Source organism: Meles meles, chromosome 6 (assembly GCF_922984935.1).
Source record: "Meles meles chromosome 6, mMelMel3.1 paternal haplotype, whole genome shotgun sequence".
NCBI classification, from domain to species: domain Eukaryota; kingdom Metazoa; phylum Chordata; class Mammalia; order Carnivora; family Mustelidae; genus Meles; species Meles meles.
The window spans coordinates 2495286-2515078 of NC_060071.1; the positions used below are offsets into that span (position 1 = coordinate 2495286).

Sequence of the window (19793 nt, forward strand, 5' to 3'; positions counted from 1 at the left end):
GAAACTGATGCTTTCCTAATGCTGAAGTCTACCTCAGGGTTCACGTGAGATCCAGGTGGCTGGGCACTGCAAGGCCGTAAGCAGATGGGAGATTGCTGAGTCCCTGTGCAAACAGGCTCGGTGTTTACTCAGCAACTGGGTATTTGCAGGGAGTAGCACTTACGTCTATAACTGGGGTAAGATGCTTGTCCTTCCTGAGCCACGTCTGGTCCCAGGAGCACTGGACAGAAAGAACATGCTAATGAAATGTGTATCTTGAACCCCCCGCTCTATGCCGGGCACCATGTTGGTGTGCAGGTTATACCACTGGAATGGAAGGCCTCTGTCCGCCTGGGGCTGCCATGCCTCCAAACTGCTCATGGCTAAGCAGAGCTGGGCATAGTGCTTTACAGAGAAAATACAAAGCCCCATGAGAGCCCGAGGAGGGACCTGGCTTAACATGATTTGGGGCTATTATTGGGGGGTCTTGGTGAGTGAGTAGAAATGACACAGAGAAGCCGCATCTTGAGTAAGGAGATTCAAGTGGAAGAAACATCAAGGCCAATAAAAGCATTGTGTTGGGGACCTCAAGTATTTGGAGACTTTTGGAACCTACGAAACAGCACTCCTACAGGGCAGGAAGCCGAGATTACTACCGTGTGGAAAGGTTCACTAGGACTTGACAGGAGGCTGGCTCTCGAGCTAATGTTTATCATTTCAAGGGGAGACGCACTGTAATTTCTAGAAGCCTGTGCTTAGCATCTCCCTTTGGGAATGCTTGTAAACTGTGGGGTCTCCTGGCCCGAGCCCATAGACCATCTCGTCCGCATGTCCTATTCCTTGCAGTGGACAGACAGCTGTACTCAAGACCTGCCACATGAGGGCACAATTGTCCAATGATGGACTCAAAGTCCCCCAAAAAGAGGTCAGGAAAGACCTCGCCCGCACCACACGAGCTCTTCTTCCCAATGACAGTGACCCTCGAGTGCAAGAAACCGTCCAACTAATTGTGTGAAAGCCACAAACGTCTGCTGCGTGACGTGCCGGGAGGAACTGGGGCAGAAAACCGGCTCCCGTGCTTGGTCCTAACCTCCCCAAGCCTTGAGGCAGGTTCCCGGTGATTCTTGCCACTGTGATAGGACTCAGGCTGCAGTGTAGGCGGGTGTGGAATGCCGCTGGGCCAATGTTTTCAGAATATTTTTTTTTTAATGATTACAAGGTATTGCGGACTCATACAGGAAGCCTCATGCTGTCTTCCCATCAGCTACATATATAAGGACTACAAATGTGTATAGGTTATATGTGTGGAGAGGAAACATGTATATGATTGTATATAATATTAGATATTATAAAACACACATGCATATCATGCATGCAAATGTATACACACATGATAAACACATATTTATAAACTATGTTTTTTTCTGATAGACATTTTTGCAAAGGAGACTGGTTACATCATAAACTATTTCAGAATCCCATTTTCACTTAGTATATTCCAAACGTTTCCCAGATCACTAAATATTGTTTTTATATTATGATTTTTTAATAGCCGCATAACCTTCCAAAACATAAATGCTCTGTAATTTCCTGAAACAACCCCTTATTATTGGATATTTGGGTTGTGGGACTTTTCTGATTTGTTGCTGTTGAAGCGCCCATCCCACTGGTATCGTATCCTCAGCGTGGACTTCAGAGATCAGGACCCTTCATTCTGAGGCTTCTGATAAGGTCGGGCGACACTGCCTTTCAGAATCACAGCCACGACTCCCTGTCTCACCTGCAGCCGATACGAGGGCTTCCCAGGTGTTCCTCAGAGTGTTCGTCAGATCTTGGCAAACAGAAGACCACCGGCCTCCCGGAACCCACAGTTTAGCGGGGCTCCCGGGACTCCCTGACGGGCAGTCGAGGCAGAGATTCCATAACTCAAGGAGAGCCGTGCGGGTCGTTTCTCTCTCCACTTCTTGGAGAGTGCGACGGTCGTACACTTCAGGGAGCTCGGGCTCGGGGTCAGAGCGTCCGGGACTCTGGCCACACCATCGCCTGGCCCTGGCTTGATGCTTTGGACAAGTTCAGGTCACCCCACTGGGCCCACGGGTACCCCAAGAGCAGGAGCATGAACTCCCCGTAGGGCATCTCGCTCTGTGCCCCGCAGGGTCCTTGTGCTGGGCGCGCAAGCCGTGGCTGTCGGTGTGCGAACGTGAACCCAAGACACGCCTCGTTTTCCAGCTTCTTACGTGGGACCTTCCAGCCGCACAGAAGACGGGTCCTGGGTTTTGGCTCCTGCTCTGACAACACTAACTGTCTGACCCGAGACACGTCTCTTCCCTGGCTGCATCGCTGTTTGCCCTGGGCCAAGGGAAGTTGCCCTTGAGCTGGAAACTGGCAAGTGTTACGAAGAGGAAGCGACCCGGTGAGGCCCCGCTCGCTGGTGTTTCCTACACGGTAAGCAGCGACTTCGAACCTGGCTATGTCCCACAACCTCTCTGCGCTTCCGGTTCCTTGTTTGTGAAAGGAAGGACACCCTGTCTTTTCCCATCAGATGAAAGGAGCCCGAGAAGCTGACGGTTTGGGGGAATGGGTCTTTGTTTTGCTTCCCCTCTGTGCACCGCTACCCGGCATCTTGGAGGACGTCCCGGAGCCCCTCATTTCTTAACTGTGTCCTGTTGTAAGGTAAGTGTCTGAATGATTCCAGCGTTTTCAGGCTTTTACAATCACTGGCTTTTGGCTTGCAGGTGTCCTCTCTTTTGACCAGGAAGACAAGCGAGGGTCAGAGGTGAGCAGGTGAGTGGTCCCCCGGGTGGGGCTGGAGAGGGCTGGGAAGCAGAGAAGTCCCTGCCCAGCGGCCTGCACGTGGCATTGAAGGAACCCTGTTCATGCTCTGTGGTCAAGCCCTGCCCTTCAGGCCTCACCTGTCACACCAGGGGACAAACGAGACCTGCCGTCTCTTGGGGTCCTCCAGTGGGGCAAGGTGGGAGTTTGGAGATCACCACTGGAGTCAACCATAAAACTACTGTTAAAAAGAAAATCTATTTGTTTTATGTAGTTCTGCTCGGATTTTGTTGGAAAATATGATTTCCTCCTTTCAAAAGCGAGGGGAAGGGTTTGAAATAAATTTCTGGTGATTTCAAAAGAGAGGGATACTCCCATAACCTAAATATCAGCTAGAGGGACTCCCCGCTCTTTGAGATCCAGAGAAGATGGCTTGACACCCCATCTTCGTGCCTCTGGGAAGCCCAAAGTCGCTCCCAAATTCCACGAGTCCTGGGGGGCTCCTTTTCTCCTGTTCACCGTGGGTGTTGGCTGCCTCTCCAAAATGCGCCTCCCCATGGGGAACCTGGCTTTCTTTCTGCTCTTCTGGGCAGAGCCACTTGCCTCTTTCTGTCTCTTGCTGTCACACCCTGCCCTAGGTCCCCCTTGGCATTTCCCCATCAGCGAGCTGAGTCAAACTAAAGGGTTTCCTCTTCACGGGGTCCAGCCCTGCAGAAGTCAGGACTGCGCACGGAAGGAAATTTCTGCTGCTATGGGGACTTCAGAACACACGCCAGCAGAGCACCCAAGAGGCCAGCTTGAACGCAGGGGCACTGACCGTTGGCTGCAAGGAGGACGAGGAGAAGCTGGGAGAACTAAGCCCCATGGGTCTGTCCCTGTACCGAATGCTGGGCTCTGGGCTTGTGTCTGGTTGGGGAGATTTATAGGTGTGTTGGTGAGGGTCTTTCCCCCGGGTCTGGTGGAACCAAGAGGGAAAGCCGATGGAGACAAAAAAGACCAGAAGACTCTCTTCTGGGCAGCTGCTACCTTCTGTTCTTCGGAGAGGATTGGCATGGACACCCCTGATTAGATGAGGCATTAAACAATTATGTGGTCCTCACGGCCCTGCCCACCTTCTCGAAGGACTCTTATTAGTGAGAAAACACCTGCTGAGGCCCTTTCGGGGACATCTGCCCTTATTGGGTCTTTGGCAACATGCCTCCCACATGTGACGGCTCCTTCCGAGTTGTCTCCGCTTCCTGGCTGTCCAGCAACCCGGAGAGTCTCCTTTATCCCTGTCTCCCCGGGGCTGAGCACAACGCTCGGGACACGGCCAATCGCGGTCAAATGCAATGAATGAATTCCCCAGTACACAGTCATTTTCCAAGAGGCGGCGATCTCGACTTGAAGTCTTTTCTCTTTCCTCTAGTCCCACCATCACCACCGTGCTCATGCACATGTGTCCCCTGTCCCCACGCTGCCTCCTAACTGGGACTCCTGCCCCCCCCCCACTGGGTCTCATGCCTCGAAGTCCATGCGCCAGCCTGTGGCCCCAGAAAAACGTCACCCAGCTCTAGAGGCTTGCCTCATTCTAGTGCATGTCACGGATACGGCATTTTTTTTTTTTTTTTAACAAATTGAAGGTTTGTGGCAACCTTCATCACTTTTCCAACAGCATCTGTTCCCGTGGTGTTTCTGGCTCACGTATTGGTAATTCTCGCGTTATTTCACCATTTCCGGTCATCACTATTCGATGTGTCAGGGTGATCTGCGACCAGTAATCCCGACTCACCCAAAGCTCAGATGATGGTTTGCATTTTTTTTTCTTAGCAATGAAGTATTTTTAAATTAAGGTATACACATTTTTTTAGACATCAAGCCATTGCATACCTGACAGATTACAGTACAGTGTAAACATAACTTTTCTGTGCCCTGGGAAACCAAACAATCCATGTGACTCACTTTATTCCAATAGTCGCTTCACGCCGAGGTCAGGAAGGGGCCCCGCCCATGCCCGAGGCACGCCTGGGCTCCGCACGCAGGCCGCTCTCTGGGACTCAACAAAGAAGATCCCTGTTCCGCACCTTGGTGCTGGGGGCCCCTCACCACGCCCCCCCCTTCACTGCCCCTGTTCCCCTCTGACCCTTTGGATGTTCCCTGGGTCTCTGTTTCTGCACTGGCTTCAGCCACCTCCCCTGCCTGCAGAGAGCTGTCCTGGCTTCCTTCATCTGGGTGGCCAAATCCTACCTGTTTTTTATATTATTATGTCACTTGAGCCTCACAAAATCTCTGAGTCAGTCGTAAAACACTGGTCTCATAAGATGATTCTTTAAAAAGGGATTCCGTGTTGAAACTGGCTTGGGTAATGTCATGGGTCAGCATTCCTTTGCAGAGATTCCGTGACAACACAGTGGCTAAGGTCCCAAGGAGGGCTAGGATCAAGACGTGTCTCTACCCCAGCATTGCCTAAATGTATCCACATCAGAGCCCTTCCTGCTCCGTATCTGTTAACACCCTGCGGACCATCTGCTTAATGCTTCCCCAAGTCTTACCAGTGAAGTTATCCTTAACCTGTTTTTATTGGAGAAGAAAACCCCGGTTCAGAGATAGTAATTCTCACAGAACCGAGTGAAAGGAGCATCAATCCTATTTGTCCCCCCATATTAGGATGACTTACGGTATCCAGTGAGCACTTTAAAACTTATTCTCTGGAACCCCGGAAATGACTGGTTTCTAAGACTGTAACTCTCATTTCTCTGTCCTAATATCTGAACTTTGTCCTACTTCTCTTTTCTGAGAACGATCGTGTCCAAGTTTTTCTTCGGCTTTTCTTTCCCTGCCAGATGTTTCACAAGTAAGGAACAAAAGGTTCCAATTAAATTTTTCCAAGAGCCTCACTGAATCATGAAAAGAAATAGCAAACAATTTCTCTAGTACCTACCTGCTTTACATCAAAATCGTAGTAACCGGAAAGAGGAAGGAAAGACGGCCTGATGTCAAGGGGGTACTTAAGGCTAAACAAGAACCGAACAGAGTTTATGGCAGCCAGAAAGGCAAGAGTGGATTTCTGTTTCAACTGGAGCTTTGAGGGTTTTCAAGGGTTATACAATAAACATTTTTATATACCAATGTAGGAAATGAAGGTTTTATAATTTTTCAAAAATGAAAGTAAAATTTAGGAAAATCAAGGGAAAAAGGTTTCTTGCGTGTTTATTTAGCATTTTTTTTTTATTACCTGACCTTTAAATCCACTTGTGCTGTGGGATGCCCGGGTTGCTCAGTGGGATCGAGCCCTGCATCGGGCTCTCTGCTCAGCAGGGAGCCTTCTCCCCCACCCCCCGCCTGCCTCTCTGCCTACTTGTGATCTCTGTCTGTCAAATAAATAAATAAAATCTTAAAAAAATAAATCCGTTTGTGTTGTAGGTTGTGAGATGCTCCCTTATGGTGCTTTGTTTATCATACTAAGAGTCATTTTGGGGGGGTCAGGCTTCACCCCTCAACGGTGACATCAGAGGGTTGCACAGTTGGAAACAGGGCTCACTGAACTGGTCCAGCCAAGGTCACTGACCAGATTCACAAGCAAGCAAGCAAACAACAGCACCGGGGGTCGGGAATCAGTATCAGAATTACGATACTACATTGCTGAAAACGTCTAGCTTTCAACAAAAAATCATGATCCCAGCCAACAAAGAGGAAAATGTCATCCATACTCTGGAGAAAAGGCATGCTTTTAGAGGGCCCAGATGTCGGACTTAGCAGGCAGAAACTCCAAAGCAATTAAGAATATGTTCAAAGAACAAGGGAAAACCATGATGATAGAATTTAAGGAACGTATATCGGCAATGTCTCATCAAATATAGACTATCGATGAAGAAATGATAGAAAAGAACCAGGCAGAAATTTTGGAGCTGAAAACCATTATGACCAAAATGAAGAATTCACGAGACAGGTGGAACAGCAGATCTGAGCCGGCCTAGGAGAAAGTTAAGACCTGAGAAAAAGCAACAGAAATGATGCAATCTGCAGGCCAGAGACAAAAAAGAAGGAAGACAAACAAATAGGACCTCATGAGGTACACCCACATACACATAACAGGATCCCAGAAGGAAAACAGAGACACAGGAAGGAGCAGACGGATATTCAAAGAAAGAACGGCAAATCCCACACTTGATGAAAAAAACAATCTTCACATTCAGACTTCAGTGACCTCCACGTGGGATGGATGGCAGGCCAGGCCCCCCAGACCATGGTCAAGGGATGAAGGACAAAACCACAGAGCACCTTGAGAGCAGAGGAGCCCGCACACGACCCTTCACAGACACGCACAGGAGCCCTCATGAGGTCGATGGTTGACTTCTCCCCAGACTCAGTGGCGGTCAGAGGGCAGGGGGATGACAGACTTAAGGCACTCAAAGGAAAACTTGTAACCAAGGGTCTTGCATCCAGTAAACTATCTTACAAAACTAAAGACGAAAAGATCAAGTGAGTCAATGTGTTGCTAGGCCTGTCTTCCAGAAACACAGCAGTTGTTGGGCGGGAAGCAGGTTACACCGGGTGGGAAGCTGTACCCACTTAAGACTCCCAGCAAAGACCAGTGCGTCGGCAATTCCACAATCACGTGGTTGTATCTGTCTCCAGACTGACTTACAAAGCCATTTCTCAAAACATGTAGATGGTGTCTTGCTGGGCCTGTAACGACCGGCAATGTAACTCACGTCCCAATAACATCACAAGGGAAGTAGAAGAGAGCAGACTCCCTCCGGATAAGGTCTTGCCAACTACCGGACTCCTGAGAACTCTAGTAAAGTCCGTGGAGACCAACGCCGGCTTAGGACATTCCTGATTTTACGGGGAACACGCAAACACTTGGAGAAAGCGCGAACTTTGAAGTCAGGAAATGGGGGTGAGTCTTTGTCCTGTGCAGATTTTAGCACTTTGAACTTGGATGAGAGGCTCACTCCTTTGAGACTCACGTTTTAATTTATCAGATGCAGTTCTGGCAGAATACCATGCCACCTACCTTCTTCGTCCCGCTTAGTCTTTTGCGGTGTCCTAGAGCGAGCTGGAGGAGGAGCAGAGCTTGCAGGCTCGCAGGGTGAGGAGTGTCCCGTCCGCACCTGCACCTGCGGCCTGGCCGCTGAGACCCTCCCCAGGCCGGCGGCCAAGTGCCCCCGCCCCAGTTGCCACCCAGGGGCGTCCTTCCTGATTCTCTCCCCTCACCTCCCCGAGGCAGCAAGGAACCTTTCCTTGCAGTCCTGTGGCCTTTCATCAGCGCGTCTGCAGTCCCACTTGTCCTATGCCTCCTGCGGTGATCTGTTTTCACGAATTATCTTCTCCTGTAGGTCGGGTTTGCTGGAGGGAGGAAAGGATGCGTGTCCTTCGTGTCATGCTGTCTTAATAGACAGGGAGCAAGGCCAGCTACCAAGGGCACTGCATTAGCGTCAAGCTCCCAGTCGTCGGAAAGCACCTGTCTGTTCCTCCTGTTCATAAAATGCTGCTTTAAAAACTCTGGCCCCGGCATTAAAGCAAAAACAAAAACAAAACACAACACGCTGGTTCCCGCATATTCTACCTTTGTCCAGAGTCCTTGCAAGCCGCGGGCTTGTCCTCTAGCTTGGACAGTGGAGGAGGGGGACGGGGTGGGGCATGCTGTAAAACCCCTAGAGGGAGGACTGCCTCAGTCCTGTAAGCAGAAAGATGCTAACGCGACAGGTTTCTTACTTTTGAGGCGCTGACGTCGGGATCCTCCCTTCCCTCTTTCCTCCATGTTACTTTGGTTTCCGGATTTCTGCACCGAGGATGCGCTGTTCTAGGGTTAAGGAGCTTGGGTTCAAAGGCTCCTCTTTGCTGTCTCAACAAGAGAGGGACGCTTTCCCACACGGCATTTTTTGTTTGGATTAAAAAAAAAGAAAGAAAGAAAGGAAAGAAAAAAGTGTTTTACATTTTTAGCACCACGAGGCCCGAGGGCTGGCGTTAGTCCACCTGCCTGCACTGGAATGAAATTCAGGGACATCACAGTGGAAGGGACTCCAGGCAGCGAGTGTGCCGTTCCCCTCCCCCCATCCCTCCAGGGCCCCACCTCCAACCCCCTGGCCGCGCCCCCCAGCTCCTGTGCTGCCGCTGATTGGCCAGCAGGCCCGGGACCTGGTCCATTGCTCTGGGCCGGTTGTCCTGGCGACAAGGCACGCTAACAGGGCTGGTGTGGGAGGCAGGAGGGCTGGCTGGCTGCTGGCCGGAGGGCAGGATGGCGCAGAACCTGTACGGTCCCGGAGTGCGAATGGGCAACTGGAACGAGGACATCTACCTGGAGGAGGTAGGCAGGTGCGGCTGGCGCGGCTCCCACCACTCAGGAACCTCCCCACCTCACCCGCCCCAAGTCCGGCAGCCCCGGGCCTCCTCCTCACCCAGCAGACACCCAGAACCCTAACGACCCACCCGGGTCTGAAAGGCCCAGGAAGTTCACCTGCTGTCCCACACCCCCAGGTCCCACACCCCTCTGCTCCTTCTGCAGGTCCCTTGGTCTCCAAACTCGGTGCCTCTCTCAGCCCAGAGCCCCCCCAAGTTCCCTCCGTCCTTACAGACTTAAGGGTTTCAGAGCCTGAGGTCTGCTGAGCAGGAGGCAGGCTCTCTGTGGAGCCATGACCCCCCCCCACACCCCGTCATACACACACCTTCCTAGGCGTCCCCGTGGTGTCCCTTTCCCAGACCTTACACTCAGACCAGGCCCTGAGTCATCAGGTATCCGTCTAGCTGGTGGGGGAGGGGTTGGTGGGGGCTGCAGTGAACAACAGGGGAGACCTCCACGGTGGACACATGGCCTCCAACTGTTATGCATGACCCTCTCTGATTGTCTCCGGATGGAGTCATCGAGTAATCGAGGTTGTCTTTCTTTCTTTCTTTCTTTTTTTCTTTCTTTTTTTCTTTCTTTCTTTCTTTCTTTCTTTCTTTCTTTCTCTTTCTTTCTTTCTTGGTGTGTGTCTTTCTCATTTTTTCAAGCCTTCTACAAAGAAGTAACAATATTAAAGCCAAAACAATTTCCACCATTCCCATTAGGCTCACCTTTCTTTTTCTCAGATTCTGCTTTTTCAGCTTGACGTGCTTCTGACCTAGAAGCTGCCGGGGTCTGTAAATTGAGGACCATTGTTGACCTTTGGGGTTTCTTTCATTTTCTCCTTCACCAGGAGCGCATGAAGGACTTCTTGGAGAAGAGAGAAAAGGGACAGCTTCTCATACAGAGAAACAGGAGACTCAAAGAGAATCTTTTGAGACCGGTAATTTTAAATTTGAGCGCTGTCTTCAAAATTGTATCAAATTAAGTGTGAGTGTGTGTTAAGCAAGCAAACGTTCCCTAAATGAATTATCGCCTGGAAGATACCATTGTCCCCCTTCTAGATCTGAAAACCACAATGTTTAAAATCCCCTAAGATTTTAGAAATGTAGGAGAAATCTGCTCTTAATTACATTTACCCGCATTTTCCAGGATCAGTACAGGAATCTATAAAACGCCCCTTACTCGGTGCTCAGGACATTTCCAGTGAGTCTGAATCAATTAAGAGTGGGGTCAGCGCGTGGTTTTTCATCGGCTTTCCTACTCCGTTTGGGATTTGGGGGGACGTTGGCAAAGTGGGAGGGGGTCGGCCGCAGGGAAAGGAAGAGAACGAAGGACTCGAGGGAATGCGAGTTATCACAAGGCCCCCGAGTGATATGCCCCGTCTTGGGCAAACTGGGTTGTCTGAAAAACGATTTAAATTGTAGATGCAGCTTTCCATCACGGAGGACGGGTACCTTCGCTGTGGCGACAAAGTGATGCTTGTGAATCCAGACTACCCTGAGACAGAAGCTGATCTGGTTTTGGGCGGGGACCTGAGCCTCTGCATGACTCTGGATGAAATTAAATCGCCCCTGAGTGACCAGTTAGAGGTGCCCTGTGGGCTGAGCGCAGCTCAAACCAAGATCCCTGTTGGCAGAAACACTTTCATCATTTTGAGGTACAGACACTTGAATTTTCAGCTCATGCTTATCATAAATATGTTTTCACTTCCAGCTTCAGGAGGCCCTGGGACCGGAGCGGTGCCTCCTGGAGGTGAAGGGGATAGGACGCTCTCTGTGCTTCCCGTCCTGCTGCCCCCCCCCCCCCGGGGGTTGCTGTTGGTGGCCTTCACATGCCCTTCCCCTAAAACGTCAGGATAACTGCTAATTTGTGTTTTGTTATAAATACTTCCTTCAAAAGTATTGGATTTAGGAAACTAAAATCGCGTTCTGCCTAGAAACTGGGTTTTCCTAATAACATCTCAGGATGCTCGGAGCTCATTGGAGTGTCTCTCAATGTTGCTATTTGTAGGACAGAACTAGTCGCTGCTAGGTGGCACTCGCAGGATTTGTTACTTTGTAATTATTTGCTAAAACTAGCTGAGATCTCGAAATCGGCAATTAAATCCTTAGAGAACAGATACATAGTAACAACAAAAAAGGATTGCTTTTCCTTTAATTGAACAATGATAGCAATGTTTTGGTGACAAGAGTACAGCCAGACCTGTAAGTCTTAATTTTTTTTTTAAAGATCTTATTTTTTTGTCAGAGAGAACACAAGCAGGGGGAGAGGCAGAGGGAGAAGCAGGCTTCTCACTGAGCAGGGAGCCCGATGTGGGACTTGATCCAGGATCCCAGGATCATGACCTGGGCCGAAGCCGGTGGTTTGCCGACTGAAGCACCCAGGCACCCAAGTGTTTGCTTTAGAGTTCCTTTGAACACCGAGAAGTCTGTCAAGACAACAAAGTGGACCACAGCTTCTGTGTCCTGGAGCATTAGGAGGGAACACTGTGTTAAGTGTGTATACCTGACCAGGAGGGCTCTTTATCCAGATGTCCACGCCCCTGGCCACAATCCGTCAATGGAAGACAGTACGCCGTGCTCACACGGACAGACGCTCCGCACACTGGCCACGGCGGAGGTGGGGGGATGGGCAGGGGTCAGGGACAGGATGCCGACCAGATTTGAAGGCCCAAAGAAATAACCATTTTGAAAATATTTAGCTACCAAACCAGCTAATGTGTGTGAAATACATTATCAAGAAAATTGATTTTTTTAAAAAAGATTTTATTCTTTTATTTGACAGAGATCACAAGTAGGCAGAGAAACAGGCAGAGAGAGAGGAGGAAGCAGGCTTTCCACCGAGCAGAGAGCCCGATTCGGGGCTTGATCCCAGGACCCTGGGTTCATGACCTGAGCCGAAGGCAGATGTTTAACGACTGAGCCACCCAGGCGCCCCGAATGTAGAAAAATTCTAATAGAGAATTGACATGATGCTATTTTTCCCTGACAGTGCAGACAGAAACGCCATGGGCCAGGTCCTTAGATACGGACAGAACTTCTGCCTCGCGACGACGGGAGGATTTGAAGACAGAATGGTGAGTCCCCGGTGCACGGCGCGCGGGGCCAGGGGATTGTTTCTGTGTGGCTCACAGTCACCTGTGACTGTGACACAGGTACGGACAGAGGACTCTGTAGGTGTGGCTTCGCCTCTGGCTTCTGGACCCTCTGCCTGTGGCTCTCGGGCCACTTCTTGCCTTCTGGCTTTCCGAAGGACAGAAACAGACCCTTAGGCGCTACGGAGGAAGGGAGAAAACGCTTTTTGCAATGCAGCTGACGGCGAGCACAGCTTTCTGCCACCTCCACCCGAACGCTAATGGTTGGATTAGTTAATCGTCACCTGATAGCGGTCGGTGTCACCAAGGCTAGCAAGGTGTGTGGCCAGATAACTATTTTTGTTTATTTAACTTGATCTTTCTCTTTCCCTCGGGGATTAGGAGGGCAACAGAACCAGAGAAATCTGGGTCTAACTCTAGCTGAGATGTCCCTCTATGGGGTGGGACCTCAGATCAGTCGTTTAACTTTTTCCAGCCTTTCTCATTTATAAAACGGGGATTATTAAACCTTACTACATGCCATACACAAACACACACACACTTAACCATCCAAATAGGTCTTTGAGCTAGGGACTGTTTTACCCCATTTCACTGATGGGGAAACTGAGGCACCAGGTCAGGTGATCTTGCCCCAAGCCGCTCCCGGGTCCAGTGGCAGAAGGGGTACCACTTAACCATTTCTCGCTGAATCAAAGCTTCCGTAACGGTATGAGGTAACGTTATTTATTAGCTTTTGTGCTGCCAAGAAACATCAGCGCTGCCAGTTAAACCCCTACACACCTGAGATGGTAAGCCACAGCCTGAATTAAGAAAAAATGTAGAAATTAGAGAAAATACCATATTGTTAAAGTTGGGGGGGTGGGAATCACCCTTGTCTTATCCAGAGGTTAACATTACTAACGTTATTTTCTTTTACACTCTGTTCTCTCAGAATGGATTTAAAATACAGAGAGGGGAGCCTGGGGGGCTCAGTGGGTTAAAGCCTCTGCCTTCGGCTCAGGTCATGATCTCAGGGTCCTGGGATCGAGCCCCACATTGGGTTCTCTGCTTAGCAGGGAGCCTGCTTCCTCCTCTCTCTCTGCCTGCCTCTCTGCCTACTTGTGATCTCGTCTGTCAAATAAATGAAATCTTTAAAAAAATAAAATAAAATACAGAGAAAGTTACAAGTCCCATAAGAAGTAGATGCACCATTTCTGGTCTCTCTTTCTCTCTTCCTCGATGTCTCTTCCCTTTCTCTCTCCCCCAACACTGTCCTTAACTGTCCCATCTTCTTTGTCTCCTGTAAATCCTTCATCCTGTGTCCGTGTATCTGCTCTTCCGTAGGTCATAGCATTTTGTCATTTTCTTGGTCATGTTCCCTCCCATTTGCTTCTTGGATTTCGTTATTTTTATTATTTTATTTTATTTTATTTTTTTGGCTACGTGGCTTTGAAGTCAGAGTTGTTCTAACATATTTTCGAGTAACATGTATCTGTGTTTTTCTTCGTAATCCCTCTCATTGCTCAGAGCCCTATAAAGTCTGCTCCAGAAATACCACAAAAAGACGAACTTGTACTGACTCCCTGGTGGCTGAAGTTTCACTTTTGTTCCTGTTTGTTGTTTATCGGCTTGAGGTTTATTTTGGTGCGGGGTTCTGTGGAGACGTGCGATTTCCCCTAAATGACTAAGAATCTGCATTTGTGTGTTTCTTGAACGATGACTCCTTTCCTCTCTGACATGCAAATCTCCCCGTAGCATCACTCTACAGCCTGCGCGCTGTCTCTGAGCCTCCTGTTCTAACCATCTCAACCCAAATTGTGTCTTTTTATTCTAGAAGTATGCTTTACAGTATAATGTGTATTTTGACAGCGTGTTGGGCCAGTTTTCTCTCATTACACTTTTAAAAATTATATTAGGTATTAATTAACCTCTCAGTTACATTATATTAAATACATCATTTTAATATATATTATATAAATATTATATAAATATATATATAAATATATATTCTGCAAGTCCCTCTCCCTGGGGTGGGGGGATAAAAGAATCACGTGGCATTTTATTGGTAGTGGAAAATTCCGTAAATTCACATATTTGATGCTTCATGACATTGCTTTTTCTGAGAGGTCTCCCCATTTGTTCATTTATTCTTTCTTATCTCTCCGTGAAGTTCTGTGGTTTTCTTCCCGGGGGTTCAATGCTGATCCCGCAGAGGTTGTCCCCTGGTGTCTTCTGCCGTGGACGGCTGTTACGGGGGCCCTTAGTTAGTTGCAACAGAAATGTGCGAAAGCCGCTGCTGTTGAGACTCACCTCTGATGAAAGCCTCACTCTTATTCTCTCTCATGGTTTTCCGGTTAATTCTCTTAGGACATTCAGGTCCACGGTGCTTTCATTCTCCAGGGACGACAGTTCAGTCTCTTCTCAAATTCTCTTATTTCCGTTTCTCATCTTTGAATTAGCAAGTACGTCCGGGGCATTTGCTAAAAAAAATCGGGTAATGCCGCCCTTCTAGATTTGTTCGTGATTCACTATTATTTCTCTTCACTTTAATGCAAGGGAGTTTGTGGTCTGAGGTGGACAGTCTTTGCCACTCGAAGTGCGGGTTTTCAGTTGCCCTGGAGTTCCCCGGTCACCTAGAGCCGGAGTGTGTCTTGGGCCTGTCCCTCCTCCCTGTCCACATCCCGCTCATGGTCATGCCACGGCTCTCCCTTCCCAGTGCCCCTGGGCCCGACTTTTCGTCCCTAGTGCCAGGACCTTGGGTCACGCTGGATCCCTCCAGTCTGTCCAGACCTCAGACCATAGGAGACGCGCGCCGCCAGGTTGATGCTCTAGGAGCTCAGGTCTGGTTAGTGTGCCGTCCACGGTGGCATCTAAGGTCCTCTGTGATATGTCCCCGCCCTCCCTGTCCACGTGCAGCCAGGCCCTCGGGTGCCCGGCCCTGCACTGCCTCCCCTCAGAGCTTCTCCTGAGACCCCGGGAAAGCGTGTGTTCTCGCCTGTGCCTGCCGGCAGCCCTTCCCCCCGCTGGCTTGTCCGACCTTCCCGGAGTCTACAGGCGCTTCCGGGCCCGTCCTCCATCACTGTCTGGCTCCTCAGGAAAGGCCTCAAAGAGAGTAACTCATTTCTGCCCTCCCCACCACGAGTGCCTCGTGGCCCAGCTTTGCCCACGAGAACCTACCCAGAGAGGCAGAAACAGCCTCCAGGTTCGGGGTGAAGGTCAATCACTAAGAAACTAACCAGCAGCGTACGTCTCCGACTTTTCTGCAGGATGGGGTGCTTCTGGGCCCGGTTACAGGGGCCTGATAGCTGTCGCAGTAAGTCCCCCGCGGGGACGTCATCTCCAGAGGGCCGTCCTCGGGGGCCCACGGTGAATGTCGGCGGCGACGGTGTTGGTTGTGAAGATGCTTCCCTTCATGCAGCAAGTCTGTGCAACGCTGTTTCTAAGAAGCAAAACTGGGGTTCTGGCCTGAGCCCTGGAAAGGAGGAGGGGGAGCAGGGATGGGATGAGGAGGAGAGAGAGCGGGTTTGGCACCCAAAGGAAGGCAAAGCCGTGGAGGTGCAGGGGTGGCAGCCTCAGCCTCCTGCAGTGGCGTCTCTAAGTGGAGGAAACCCGAGTGTTCTCGCACCATCAGCAAGAAGTGGCTTTTCCAGAACTGCGCTGGACTGTACCTGACACCCCGCCGGTCGGTGGTTTACCCCCCAGCTTCTCCAGCCGTGTGGTCTAGCTCACCCCTGCATTGTCATTTTCAGCTGTATTTATCCAGTGACCACAGGACCCTGCTGAGGTCGTCGAAGAGGTCTTGGCTCCAGGAGGTGTACCTGACCGATGAGGCCTCGTACCTGAACTGCTGGCAGGCCGCCTTCCTGGACCCCCAGCTCCGCCTGGAGTACGAAGGCTGCCCCGTACCGGTGAGTGCGGCCCGGGCTCTAGGGAGCTTCCTGGGGAGCGGGGCTCTGCTCTTGATGCCATCAGGAAGCGGGGGTAATCCTGTGCCACTGTCTCAGCCTTAGCTGTGGGAGGGCGGCCGGGCCAGGCTCCCGCTGTATCAGCTGGGAGGGGCGGCTATGGGGGGACTTGCATCTTGGACAGGGCGCACGGCTCGTCTGTGCTCGGGTGGGACCGTCCTTGGTTGCACGGTGGCCTGATCTGACGTGGGCATTTCTGATGCCGTGTAAATCCCACGGGAGCGGCGAGCGCTTTGTTCTTCCTCACACGGCGGTGAGCTTCCAGGAGCCAGGAATTTGAAATAATACGTATTTTTTTCCTGATTATCAACAGAACATATGCTCACCGAAGGAAAAATCAGAAAAGCACAGCAAATAAAATGAAAATAGCCGGTAGTTCCTCCCACCTTCCAGAGAGCCCCGTGGGCGTTTATCATCTTTTTCCATGCATGTCTCTTTATTTCATTTAATTACAATTTTTTTAAAGAAACAGGACATCAGTGATAGCCTTATCTTCTCCACTGCTGATTACGTCTCATGTTGTGAAAGATTTCCAGTGTGGCTCTGAGGGATTCTAGGATGTTCCGTCCCGTGTGCACCTGCAACAGTGTATGAAATCCGTCCCTTAAAGTCTGGCTTCTAGGTTATTTCATTGAACTACATTTAAGTGAATATATAGTATATTTCCGACTTTTTGCCTTTAGGAATTGGAGGCCTTAGTTCGTAATGCAAATAACACACTCTCTTCATCTTTAAAGGCAAATGCAAAAATTATCCTCAATCACTCTCAAACGAACCGGGGCCTGGCAGCCCACAGACACCTGTTCTTAAGGTACGTGTTGCTCAATTCAGCTAAATGCCGCGAATAGGGGCGCAAGGAAGCTCAACTGATGTATTTCTATTTCTGCATTTATTTTGGAGGGGGAGGGCAGAGGGAGAGGGAGAGACTCTTAAGCAGACTTCCCGCCCAGCGCAGAGCCCTACGTGGGGCTCGATCTCACAACCCTGAGACCATGACCTGAGCCTAAATCGAGAGTCAGACGCTCAACTGACTGAGCCACCCAGGCGCCCCAAGCAGCTTGAGTCAGAATGTGGCCACACACACGAGTGCTTTGATGATGAATTGTCACAAAAGATTCAAAGGTGTGGCAAATCCTGCCTGAGCCCCTGGTGTCCCACAGGTCCTTGCCTGACGAGATGACTGTAGCTGTGATGGGACCCTGTGCAGGCAGGAGCAAGTTCTGGCACACACGTATCCCAGAGTCCCCCGTCCCCGAGCCCGAGTCGGCTGGACCTGGGGCTTGGAGGGGGGCAGACAGAGTTACTCACCCAGAGCCGCTGCTCCGTTTCCAACCAGGGTCCGTTCTTTCCTGATCCAGTGGTCGTTTCGGAAAGGAAGTGGAAGTGGCCGCTCACACACACCTGGACTCACACCGAGTCGAGAAGCCGAGGAACCACTGGATGCTGGTGACTGGGAACCCGCGGAGGGACTCGTCCACCATGCTGGACGTGCCCAAGCTGCCAGCAGAGGACACCCGAGCCCTGGAGCAGGACGCCCGAGCCCCGGGACAGGGCGCGGACCCTGGGGGACAGTGACCCCGGGTGCGCGTGCTCAAAAAAACCCTGGCTTTGCCAGGTCGCGCCCCAAGCTCTCTAAGCCGGGCGTTGAGGTCCCTGAACCCGAGGTCGAAGCAAAGGCTATTTGAAGGTCATTGACTTCGTGGTGGGGTCTGGGACACAGGAAACCCTGGCTCCGGGAATGAGCTCCTAAGTGGTATTTGAAGTGATAGTGGACATTCCTTTGTCGATTCTAAATTCCTGAGAACTTGAGATGCTGTTCAGCGGCGGCTCCGACAAGGAGCCCGTGTGTGGGACAAAGCTGTCAGAACCACACAGGGTGTTGTTCCCCGTCCTCCCCACCCCCACCGCACAGCGACCAAGAAATCAACGTGTAGCTGTGAGCTGTGGCTTGGCCGTGGACCCAACCGTCTTCCCCCTTGTGTGTTGGTTTCTACCTCTGACTTGGTGGGGGGCGTTCAGGGCTTCCACCGGACTGGTCACTGTACCGAGTAATGGTTTTGAAAGCGCACAGACTCTTTACTCTTTGGCACGGGCACACGAGCCGTGGCGCCCATGTGATCTGAAAGTTCCCGACAAAATAAAACACATCTCCTTCCACGTACCTGCTCGTCCGTTCGTTCTTTGTGGAGTCCCCGTGCCGTGCCAGGTAAGGTCTCACGGCGGGTTTCGGAGTCCCCGGCCCGCAGGTAGATGGGCGTCCGGCTGTCCCACCGTAAGTGCACCAGGAGACAGACAGGTGGTCACAGGCGGTGGAGGTGTAGTTTGAAGAGAAGCTGCTTCAAGCCAGTCACATTTTTCAGGAGGCATTTCCCAGGGTGGGGCTTTAGAAAGTTCCTCTGCCTGAGCCCGCCTCCTGCGGTTTTCATCTCAGTGCCTCGGTGTGGAGGACACAATATTTTAAAAAACTCACTGTTTTATTTCCAAGTACAGCCTGGGCTGAGCGCTGCAGGCCGGCGAGCCCAGTTAGGCTCACCTGCGTGTCTCCTGAGGGCGAGAGCCAGCCGGGAGCAGGTCGGCAGGGCTCATCGGGGGAATACCCATGGGGGAAAGGCGTTCCTCCACATTTCAAGCTCTCCGAGAGCATCTGGACCAGTTCTGCACAGTCTGGAAGTTCTGGGGCGTTCGTGCTGCTACCGTAAAAGGTGCCCACAGACGGCTTCCGGCCAACGTCAGGACTCACGTTCCCGCCGTGAGCCGTAGGGTTTTAGTGCCTGAACTGACCACCAAGTTTGGGAGACTGCGTTACCGTCTGTAACAGCTGAATGTGACAGCAAAAAGTGGTCATTCGAATGCAGAGACGTTGAACTACGACATGGGTGTCCCCACGCCTCTCAGCGTAGATGGAGGACACCCAGCTGCAGGGGTTTCGGCACGACTGGCTTCACCTCGTGCCTCACATCGGACTGGCGCCCGGGGTCTGTCGTGCACATTACAAAACCACCAACCTCCTCACGGCATCTCACGATTCTCGGGGTCAGACCGGACACTGCTCATCGCCGTGTGCCCACTTCTCGAGAAGCACCTGTCGCGTGACGAACAGGACGCACAGGTGAATGCGTCCAGTCCTCTTGCGGAGGGAGCAGCAGGCGAGCACGATTAGGTCATCGGCTCAAGGTCGTGCCTCCTGCCTAGCGGGGGGGGCGGGAGCCCGTCAGGTGGTTTAGACCTTCCTCTGCACCCTGGTAGACGACCCAGTGCTCTCTGGCTCTCGGCGCAGATAATTCTCTGTTGCGGGGGTAGGGGGCTGTCCTGCGCACTCTAAGACGTTTGACGGCCCCCAGGCTTCTACCCGCTGGACGACCGTGGCATCCCAGCTCTTGCATATCCGGAAATGTCTCCAGACATGGCTACACGTCCCCTGGGGGCACAACTTGCCATCAGGACACTACTGCCCTCCATCTCCCAGGTGTTCATTTCCCATCTACAGAAGATGCGATAAAGGGCTCTATTTCTATATCTCTTCTATAGATATGTGCTTTCACGAATAACACGCTTATAGCGTCGGATCTGGGCTCCAGTGGAAACCTAGAATTTTGTGCAGAGTGGCCCCCGGAGACAAGGTCTGTCTGGAGGGGGTTACATCGCCCGGAAGGTGCAGAGCGTCTCTGTAGCGGCCTCCACCACGGGTGGCACC

The 19793-nt window shown here is 51.2% G+C and overlaps 1 protein-coding gene across 1 annotated transcript; it reads left to right on the forward strand.

Moving 5' to 3' along the window:
* The first annotated feature begins 8862 nt into the window (after window positions 1-8862).
* Window positions 8863-17706, forward strand: CFAP161 (cilia and flagella associated protein 161). Its single transcript, XM_046010211.1, has 7 exons — window positions 8863-9043; window positions 9912-10001; window positions 10486-10718; window positions 12053-12137; window positions 15884-16042; window positions 16837-16910; window positions 17458-17706. Exons 1-7 carry the CDS (start codon window positions 8975-8977, stop codon window positions 17672-17674), a joined length of 927 nt encoding a protein of 308 aa, XP_045866167.1. The 5' UTR covers window positions 8863-8974; the 3' UTR covers window positions 17675-17706.
* The last annotated feature ends 2087 nt before the right edge of the window (window positions 17707-19793 follow it).